This window comes from Corylus avellana, chromosome ca10 (genome assembly GCF_901000735.1).
Source record: "Corylus avellana chromosome ca10, CavTom2PMs-1.0".
NCBI lineage: Eukaryota > Viridiplantae > Streptophyta > Magnoliopsida > Fagales > Betulaceae > Corylus > Corylus avellana.
Genome location: NC_081550.1, coordinates 12,684,949 through 12,695,726, shown reverse-complemented (window position 1 = coordinate 12,695,726; position 10,778 = coordinate 12,684,949). Strand labels below are relative to the sequence as shown.

Below are 10,778 nucleotides of genomic sequence, written 5' to 3'. Positions count from 1 at the left end.
TCAAAACGACGTCGTTTTGGGTTGGGTGGTGATATAGTTTTGAAGCCCAAAACGGTGTAGTTTTGGAGTTCAAAATAACATAGTTTTGGTTGAGAGTAAAATATGCATAAAAAGTCAAACTGTTTAACTTTAACGTTAAAAACTAATAGAAGGGTCCAAAGTGAGAGTAAATCAAAGTTCAGATGGCCTAAGTGAGAGTTTTGGTAATTCAGGAGGTGCTTGTCAAATTGGTTGGAAGTTCAGGGGCGCTTACTAAAGTTTCCCCAATATTTAACTTTTTATTTTTTTTTTAATTTTTTATTTAAAAAGTGGTTAGTGGTTATTAAGTTATTAATTGCTAATCGCTAGGAGTAGAGATTTACGGCTGCCATGAGGCAGCCAAGCGTCAGACATTTACAATGTTTTTTTTATTTTTATTTTTTTAAATTTTAATTAAAGAAGATAAACATTAAAAGGGAATACAAATTTGAAATATTAGCACAAAATTTGAGACATTAGCACTAAATTTAGGATGATTGAATCCCTTTTGTGTGATACCATCCTTAAAGGGTTAAATTTCCACCCTTAGGTTTTAGTTTTGAATTTAAAAACAAGTTTTGAGGCATTAGAAACTAAATATTAAAATAAAAATTTAACTAACAAAAAAATACGAAATAGGGGAAGAGAGAGAGATTTCTATGATTTTTATTTTATTATTATTTTTTTTTAATAAAGCCACATTAGACTTTGGCAAACACTTGTCTGATTTTTAGCATCCAAATAGCAAGACTCAATCGCTAGTTAACTGTCTAGGGGATTAACAACATAGACGGTTAGTTTTTACTAACTCCCCTTTCACTCCTAAATTTAGGGATCAGAGTTTTTCTAGCATAGATGCATGCATAACTTTTGATTTGACATTATTGTAATTTTGCAGCTATCGTGGGAATGCGAAGAACACCTTGAAGAACGTGTTATTCACATCATACCAGAAATGGTTAGACGGAAAATTGTTCCAACAGATAATTTATATTTTTCGTCCCTAAACTATCATTTACGTGTTATTTATCTTCTTTTAAATTAAGTCAATATAACTCAGACCCTATTAATACGTTTTACTGTCAATTTGTCCCTCCATTCACACTAACTGTTAAGCTAGACCGAGAATCATGTAAAACAACTAAATTGCCCTTAAGCTAGGACAATCATTTTACATTTGTTTTGACTATAAAAGACCAATTTAGTTATTTCATTTGTTTTTCATTCCAACTTAATGACTAATTTAGAAAGAATGAACAAATTGACTCCAACTCTCAAAATAGAGACGAATTATTTTTAAGGGATAGCTCAATCGGTTAGAAACCACATCTCATGAAAAATGAAAACGATGTCAATAGTGTGGATCCATTTTAAAATATATATATATATATATATAATTTAGCCTAAGCCTTTATTATGATCCATGGTATCTTACCAAGTTACCATGTGCGTTGATAATTAATTGGACAGTTGGCTAAAATGTCTCTTTCCAACAAAATTAGTTAACCAAAAAACCTAGAAATTCAATTGGTCCAGTCCTTTAATCCGCTTTCCCTCCTTAAATACGAAGAAGAACCCGATCCCCTTCTTGCATGACTAAACATGGTCAACACAAACACAATCACCCCCGCAACTGCATCAATATTACAACTCGCCTACTCATCGGTTGCCGTGTCCAGAGTCGGACCCACCCACCGTGGCCGGGATTGAAATTCAGGCACCGAACGAAGGCCAAATCCGTAATTTGAATACTTGTCTTGAGAGAGAGAGAGAAAGAGAAAGAAGAGAGAGAGAGAGAAAGAGAAAGAAGGTGCCAAAAGAGAAAAAGAAAAGGAGAGAGACTCGTGGAGGGTCGCTCGGTGCGATGCGTGGAGACCAGGTGACAGAGAATGCCGAGGTCGTGTTGCGACGCCAAGCGCTTCAAATGGCGGATCGTAGCGCCTACTAAACCCTAGCCCCCCTTTTGTTCCTTTTCCTTCCCATCCGAGCGTCCAAATTTCTTCGATTCCTATTCTCAGGTTCGATCTCCTCGCCTTGCTTCAAACTCCGTTTCTACCTTCTCTCATTGTTCTCCGGTTTCATCCGCATTGCCGCCGAATTCTCTCCCTCTCCTCATACTTCCTCTGCCTCTCAATCTTCTCTTATTTTCTTTCTCTTTCTCGGCCAATTCTGTGATCTTTCCTGGATTCATGTTTTAAACGTGCCTTAATAGCCCCTATCATTGAAATGTCATCACCAAACCTTTTTCTCAATTACTTTCTGTGAATATTTTATGTATGATCTCTTCTTTTTTGTTGTTTCACTAAAAAAATTAAAATTTATTGGCGTGCTTGAGAGCTTTGTTTGGGTTTGGTTTGTGTGATTGAATTTGAATTTGAATTTGAATTTGTTTGCGTAGACAATGGCGGAGGTGGCGAAAGTTCTGTACATAGTGGTGGAGGATGAAGAAGACAAGAGAGAGAAAGGTAAAGAGTCCTTTAGGTACACGCGTCCGGTTCTGCAGAGCACTCTGCAGCTCATGGGATGTAAAGCGCGACATGCGTTTAAGGTACCACATGATTTACGGTTTCATAATTATCTACGATTTCCTTCTTTGTAATTCAATTTTAATTCCTTTTTTTTTTTTTTTTTTGGACGTTGGAGAACTTTTGATTTTTGTTTTTTTGTTAAGGATTTTTTGGTTAATTTTGGGTCGCTTTTTCGTTTGGATAGTTGGAGTTCAATAAATTAAGGAGTAGGGGTGTGCTTTTATATGATTTGGAAGTTGATTTACGGTTGTGGATCTGGGTTGTACGTTTTGTGTTCTGTGAAATTTCTGAATCTCATTTCCCAAAGTCTTCAACCCTACAATTGGTTTTGCTGAACATCTGGCCAAAATGGTTCTATTGTTTGTCGTGCCAACTTAGGATTGCATAATGCTATTCTTGAAGATTTGGTCCTTTTTTTTTTGTTTTTCCTGATGTTTGTTTTATAGGTAAAAAGCCATGTTTATGGCCTTCATGTTGTCCTTGTACCGTCTTTGACTCGATTCATTTCGTTGATGCAGCCATCGACTATTGTGGTAACATGAATAGTCATTGGTGCTGCCTCCTATTTTTTTTCACTAATGCAAATTATCAGTCTTCTTAATAATCTAAAGCATAAGTGATCCAATTCTTATTCATAAAAAAAAAAAAATTGTGATCCAATTTTTATAAGCGTTGTTATGAATTTATTTGGCTGAACCATGATTGAATGTTTTACCGTGCTATTAGCTAATGAAAAAACATTTAGTGCTCTGTCTAGGCTGTCAGTATCTTTAGTCTTACTGAATTTATACCTATAAAAATTCCTATCATATCTGAAGTTTTCTTTTAGAACTACTTTTTTTTTTTTTCTCTGTAGTTGATTTCTCCTCCCGGATTTGGATCTCTGTACTTGAATTTTAAAGCGTTGTATAGGCAGATCAGGTTGATGTATTCATGTAATTCAGCACCCAAAGCTTTGTTTCTAGGTTCCATTCCAATGGGAAAATCAATATTGCATGGAAAGGGTTTATTTTAGTAACCACTCAGTTTAAAAGTATTGGTCCTCTAGTTTGGAGTCATATTGCCTAATATTTTATTCATGCATGATGGCAATTTGAGCGAGTTTCTGCCACATTAAACTAGTACCTTTTTTTTTGGTGATTAGTGAGTTCACATGATTGATTCCCATGCTTTTACTAAATAATTTAGCTCTTTTTCTGAATGTATTTTCCTCTAATCAGATAAGCCAACGAGTTTTTGTATTGATCAGAAGTGAAAACCCAAGTGATGCTTTGTCTCCAGAAGTAATGGGAACATCAAGATTGGATGCTTCAGTAGGTCTTGAGAAGGTAGATGGTTGTCCTACCAGTGGTTGCTCAGGTAAAACAGAGGCAGGCAACCCTATGGCTGCAGTGAAAGAGGATAGAAGTAAGAGCGTACCATTTGAATTGTACAAACGAAGGACAACTATGCTTGTAAGAAGAAAAACTTTCCTAGACGTTGTTTGTGATGCCCTGGCTGAATATAAGTATGTGGGTCCCAACCAGAGGCAGGATTTGGTTTTGGCGTGCAGGTACATTAAAATCTTACATCTTTTGGGAATATATTTCAGTCTATACTCACCTTAGAAAATGCTGAAAGTCATGGAATCTGCATATCCTCTGCAGGAATTCTATTTTGATGGCTTCCATGAGTGTAGATTGTTTGGTGTAATCTGTGTTTTTCATATGTATGCAACATGCAATATGAGCATTGAGCATAATTGTGGCAATATTAAGTGTTTCTTCATATATATATATATATGCAACATGCAATATGAGCATTGAGCATAATTATGGCAATATGCATATATTTTTGTCTTTGACGTTGCTTGTGTTATGGACTTGCCATTGCATATCATGGGCTATTGCTGGAGATTAAGTTCTTGTTGAATCCTGGACATAGTTATAGTTGGCCTGGATAGACCTATGATTTTTTTTTTTTGTAAATAATTTTAGGTTATGATCTAATGTTTTCTTAGCCTATTTAGATGTGCCCAGAATGGATGTTTTTCATCTTTGTGAAGTGTGAATTCTAATAAAAAAAATGCAAAATATTCATGTCGTTATGTACTTTCCCTGGTTGTGTCTTTTTTTTTTTAATTATTATTATTATTATTTTTTTTATCTCCGAGTAGCAGAATGGATTTGATATCTTGCCAGCTCAGATTTTCTGTTTGTATATATATATTGGAGTTTAGTTTTTACTAAAAACTTAAATGATTCTTGACCTAGGTTATATAAGTATATTCAATTTTGCTCATCATGCTAATCTTCTTACTTTGAGCAATAATTTGCAATTTTTGGGCCACAGGACTGATAGAGATAGTAATCTTACCGTGACAATCAATGTTTCAGTTGAAACAACCATAAGAACTTTTGATGTATATTTCTTTTCTGTGGCACCTTTGGTCTGTCTCAAGGGAAAACAACGGTAGTCTTTGGAATTTAGACCATGACCATAAGCTCTGTTCTTCTAACTTATAAATGAATATGTGTTATAAATCCAGTTGATATGAAACTAGCACTGATCTTGCCACAACCATAGATGCGCTAGTGAGAGGCACTTTTTCATGAGACATGCCCATCAAATGAGTAATTTGTTGCTGACCTTCTGATTGAGCTTTAAAAGTGATGATTTTCTCCCACAAAGATTTTTTATGGAACTTGGGTTTTTTCCAAACCACGTTTGTCTCCATTTTCTTGTTATGATCACAATTACTGCTTGGTGGCTGATGGAGAGAATATCACTTAAGTTTTCTTTTGGGCTGCCACCTTCAGCATCCTCCATACTCTTTCCCTTTATGTGTGGGTAGATTTACCAATGAATACTGAAAAAAGTAGTCAATATGATCTTAGCCTCCCAAAAATTGTAGTGGAATAAGGAATCACCATGGCATGGTCTCAGCTGCACGATATCATGGCTACACCTATAAATTCAATACTTAGCTTCAGCATCCTCCTTTCTTTTTCCCTTGATGTGTGAGCAGATTTGCTAATGACTCCTGAAAAAAGGAGTCAATATGATCTTAGCCTCAAAAAAATTGGAGTGGAATAATGAATCATCAAGGCAATTTCTCAGTTGCACGGTATCATGGCTACACGTATAAATGCAATACATACCTTAGTTAATAAAGCCTTTTAAAACACTTGTTACTCCTTTCCAATTTAACCCTTATGTACAACAAGTGCCATTGTCATCTTGATCTTAGCTCTAGTTGTGTTTTTATTGCTGGTCTTGTCCCATTGACTGCTAATGCTTTTTTTTTTTTCAATGAATCCCATTGACTGCTTATGCTTCAGACATGTTTCTCTTCAAATAGTTGGGTGTTTTGGGCTTAGTTGTTATGTGCACTGGATGGTGGCTTATTTTGATTATAATGCGTTTTTTGGTCAATTATGAGATGTCGTTTCGGTTTAATTAGAAGTTAAAAGCTGCGGATTGGAGTTATGGATTTTATTTGGATGGAAAGAAATTAGTACAGTAGGATGCTCTGAATCAAGTCACTTGGAAATTTAGCTTAGGCTGAAAAAACTAGCTCCTGAAAACTGTTTGCAATGCTCATATAATAAGTGTGAAGAAATTCCTAGGGAAGTTTGGGGAAGTGCATTATGATTCTTGTCATATTTTTTGCACCATTTCCAAACTTTTTCAGTCTGATTTTTTGGATAAGGTTACCCCTCCCACTTCTCTCATTCTGGTGCCTGTGCTCTCAACTTTAATTGATAATACTTTGAGCTAATACACTTTGGAAAAGAAAGTCTTGGCTTTCTCTCAAGCTGAAACTTTGGCTCCAATAGGAATGAAACCACACCCATAGTCTTGTTATCGTATTGTAGCTTTATCTCAGGACAAGGTCCTTAATACAGGCTGTATGGAGATTAGTTTCCTTTCAAGGAATATATATATATATATACAACTTAAATGTTCCCCTTTCAAAACTCCGGATAAGGATCCTATTGATAACAATAGGAAAATAATCGAACAAAGTAATTTTGTTTCTCAATCTCTTCATATTATAGGACAACAATTAGATCGTATTGAAGAGAAGATTCTCTCTCCCTCTACTGAGTCAAAAATTGTTTCTACCCCTTCTAAGATTGAAAAACCTCTGATTTCTCTTCTTGATTTAAAGAAATCTTCTGGTTTGAAAACTACTTCTCAAATGAACCTTGAGAAAGTAAACCAATTACTTTCTGAGTTGACTACTGCTCGTGCCAGTTCTTCTGGACAGAATTTTGCTATTGAAAAAGCTTCTTCTTCTGATTCTGAGATTTCTCATGATACTACTGATTCTGATATTAAAATACTTGAACAAAACTTTGGTAAGATTGACATGGAGCCAAAACTCCAAAGGATCTTTGACGGATCCAGATCTTTCAATTTGGCTAAAAATTTTTATCCAAAACCAACTCCTCCTGATTTACAATTTGAAGAAAGATTTATCCAATCTCAATTTTCTGTCTCGGTTGATAAATTGTATGAATGGAATATTGATGGTTTATCTGAGCAAGAACTGCTTAATAAGATGAATCATATGTCCATGGTTGCCAATGCCTATCTTACTAACCACAATAAAAGCCAAGCTGATATTGTGGATTTACTTGCTACTGGATTTTCTGGTACTCTTAGAAATTGGTGGGATAATTATCTCACTGAGATAAGAAGAAACCATATCAGGTCAGCAGTAAAGTGTGATGAAGAAGGCTTACCCATTTTTAATGAACAAGTTAACAGGGAATATATATATATATATATATATATATATATATATTTTTTTTTTCTTTTTCCTTGCAATGTGCTATGCCTGATTTATATCATTATATAATTTATATGATAATATTTTCTCTTTGCAGAATCCGAGAAAGGAAGGAATCTGTAACTGTACTGTTGTGTGGCACTAGTGGCTGTGGCAAGTCTACTTTGTCAGCATTGCTGGTATGTGTGCTGAGTACACTACTTTTAGTTGTCGCAATTATGGTTTATAGTGTATCCACTTATGGTGTCATTTGTTTTTTATTTTATTTTTTAGGATGGCATATTACTTTTAAGTTTGTAAGAAAAGATGTGCAAATTTGATTTTCATGCATAGGTGCTTTGTTTCTCAACATTTCCATGATTCAAAAATCTGAGCATTATCCATTTTGTCTCTCAGGGTAGCAGATTGGGAATTACAACAGTTATATCAACTGATTCTATTCGGCATATGATGAGGAGTTTTGTAGATGAGAAGCAAAACCCTCTACTCTGGGCTTCAACCTACCATGCGGGGGAGTTCTTGGATCCGGTGGCTGTTGCAGAAGCAAAGGCCAAAAGGAAAGCAAAAAAATTGGCAGGCATTTCACGCTCACATCCTAAGGATGAACTATCTGATGGTTCAACCGCTGGGAGATCTGATACTCGGTCATCTGAGGTGGGTTCCAGTACAACTGAATTGATCAGTCCAAAGCAGATGGCCATTGAAGGATTTAAAGCACAAAGTGAGATGGTAATTGACAGTCTTGATCGGCTGATCACTGCATGGGAAGAGCGAAAAGAGTCGGTAGTTGTTGAAGGTGTTCACTTGAGCCTTAATTTTGTGGTACGTAAATTCTTCCATTATTTTTTCACAAGCTGTCTTCCCTTGATACAAAAGTTTTATCTACATTTATTTTTCCTAAATAAACAAACTTTGATCCTGATCTGCAGATGGGGCTTATGAAGAAACATCCTTCTATCATACCGTTCATGATATATATCACTAATGAGGACAAACACTTGGAGCGATTTGCAGTCCGTGCCAAGTATATGACACTGGACCCAGCAAAAAATAAATATGTAAAGTATATTCGAAATATCAGAACAATCCAAGAATACCTCTGTAAGCGGGCTGACAAGCATCTTGTCCCCAAAATAAACAATACCAATGTTGACAGGAGTGTAGCAGCCATCCATGCTACTGTCTTCAGCTGCCTTCGGAGGCGTGAGGCTGGGGAGCAGCTTTATGATCCTACCACAAATACTGTTACTGTGATTGATGAGGAGTACAGGAACCAATGTGCCGCCAATTCATTGAGCTCCAAGGGGATGTTTCAACTGCTTCAGAGGAAAGGTTCCTTCAGGCATCTCATGGCTCTTGTTAATACTGATGGATCTGTAGCAAAGGCTTGGCCTGTTGATTCAGTTGATAGTAACGGGAAGCCAATTTTGGGCCATGGGACTCCGATTGGAAAGGCTGAGCCGGTTAATCTTCAGTTTGGTCTCTATGGGATCAGTGCCTGGCCCAGTGATGGTGGCACTAGTCGTGCTGGAAGCGTTGATGAGTCAAGGGCTGACGGGACTGATACTGGTAGTAGATACTTTTCTTCCTTTTGCAGCTCACCGAGAATATCTGATGGCCCTTCCAAAGAGGTATTCTCGAACACCAATGTTTTTATATTTTTAGGAAACTTGATTATGGTTCGGTCCCTCTGTCTGGGAGTATGACCAGTTACACAAAACGAATGTAAATTGAAGAACCAAGCTTGTAGTTGAGCCATTGTTGAATTTTGTGATATGGGTAAACTGTATTGGCTATAAGATAACATTTAGCAGTTTTAGATAGATGGACCGCTATCTGCTTGGGTTTTTAATTGTTTGCTTTTTGTTCAGCTCAAGGAGGAACTCTCAGTGCATGGCAGTGATGAAGAGATTGATGATCCACACGAGGCAGGTAGTGATGATGATCTAAGTGATGATGATGACAAAGAGGTCCTTGAAGAGGTATGGATTTCGTATGTATATTAAATAAATCACCGGCTTACATTGAAAGTTGAAAGGGAATAACTGGAATCATACTGAGAACTCCCACAACACGAAAGTTATATGTAGCATATGATCTGACTATATATGTATCTCTGGCAATTAGAGTATAAATGTTTGAAACCTTGTTAATTATGCATTAATTTATATTTTTTATGCTACACAGATTGGTTCAGTTGACGAGGAGTCTACGAAATCGGATGAAGAGTATGATGATCTAGCAATGCAGGACGTGCAGGAGAATGGGTATTGGTCAGATGATGATGAGGAGGCCAAAGATAAGGTTGTGCCCGTTTCTAGCGAGCAATCAATGGGCATGCAAGGGGATAAATATCGCCAAAACCTAGAGCTCTTCCTTAGAACTAAAAGCGAGCCTTTGTCGGAGCTGTGCACTTACTCCTTGCTCATGGGGAAGAATGAGAGGAAAATGCCTTCTGGAAATGTCAAAATGAGAAAACGATCCCTCAGCATTCCAGCCTTCAGAAAGCATGGGTCGTTTATGGGCGGCCCAATTCTCTCTGGCGCACCTCAGGGGTAGCGGAAAGCGGAAAAATTTTGTCTCGGGTTTTAGTGCTTTTGCTTTGCGGTTTTTCTTTTTGCTATTCTAGCTTCAACTTACAAGAGTGAGTACCTAGGGAATTCACCACTCTCGCTCAGATGTGTATAGTATAGCTTGGTGCGGTTGAAAGACTCGAATGCTCCTCAATGTGCATTGTTTAAAGCAGTTCAGGCAATCTGTATATATAACTCCGTTTAATACATGGATTTCTTTCTCTAAGGTTAAATAATAATAATAAAAAGACAAGAAAGCCAAAAACATGATAATGAGGCTGGCGGACGTGGCTATTGGTGGGAGCATTGTTCAGACTGTAATTTTTGTTTTGGAGGAAGTCTACATAACTCCCTCAAACTACCACTCAATTGACAATGTCTTTTTCAAACTTTCAATTGTGACAATATTCCCTCCAAACTATCAAAAAGACGAAATTACCCTTAGTAAAATATAAACAAAAATACTAAAACTTCTAGAAAAAACCAAAAACTAACCAAAAAAAAAAAAAAGAAAAATCTAAACTTACCCAATTTTTTCTTTTTTAAAATCAATTTTATAAGAAAAAAAATTTTCGATTTTTTTTTTTTTTTTAAATTGAAAATTTTTGTTTATTTTATTTTAATTTTGTTTTATAATTTTATTTAAATAAAAATTTACGTTTTTTTTTTAAAAAAATTCTCTTAATAAAATGAAATTTTTGTTTTTTAAAACTAAATAAAAAAAGTAGTTTTTTAAAAAATAAAAATTTCCCTTTTTTTAAAAAAAAATAAAAATTTTTGTTTAAAAAAATTGTTTTTTTTTTTAAATATTATTTTTAAATTAAAATTTGTCGTTTTCTAAAAAAATCAATTTTTTTTTTTTTTAATTTATAAGGATATTTT

General features: G+C 35.6%; 1 protein-coding gene across 2 annotated transcripts; it reads left to right on the top strand.

The window, feature by feature from the left end:
• Positions 1-1,803: 1,803 nt before the first annotated feature.
• Positions 1,804-10,103, top strand: LOC132163864 (P-loop NTPase domain-containing protein LPA1 homolog 1-like). 2 transcript variants are annotated; one of them, XM_059574244.1, is made up of 8 exons: positions 1,804-2,292; positions 2,417-2,566; positions 3,767-4,098; positions 7,421-7,502; positions 7,720-8,145; positions 8,253-8,954; positions 9,195-9,305; positions 9,511-10,103. In XM_059574244.1, the coding sequence occupies exons 2-8, from the start codon at positions 2,420-2,422 to the stop codon at positions 9,880-9,882; spliced, it is 2,172 nt and encodes a 723-aa protein (XP_059430227.1). In that variant the 5' UTR covers positions 1,804-2,292; positions 2,417-2,419; the 3' UTR covers positions 9,883-10,103. The 2 variants fall into 2 exon arrangements, with proteins under 2 accessions (XP_059430227.1, XP_059430228.1); XM_059574245.1 differs by having other exon boundaries at positions 1,806-2,036.
• The last annotated feature ends 675 nt before the right edge of the window (positions 10,104-10,778 follow it).

What these genes read in the sequence shown, in the direction of transcription:
- LOC132163864 (XM_059574244.1), top strand. Translation starts at nt 2,420, where the DNA reads ATGGCGGAGGTGGCGAAAGTTCTGTACATAGTGGTGGAGGATGAAGAA. An exon ending in CTACTTTGTCAGCATTGCTG is followed by an intron (nt 7,503 to 7,719) that starts GTATGTGTGCTG and finishes TTTGTCTCTCAG; the next exon opens with GGTAGCAGATTGGGAATTAC. An exon ending in CTGATGGCCCTTCCAAAGAG is followed by an intron (nt 8,955 to 9,194) that starts GTATTCTCGAAC and finishes CTTTTTGTTCAG; the next exon opens with CTCAAGGAGGAACTCTCAGT.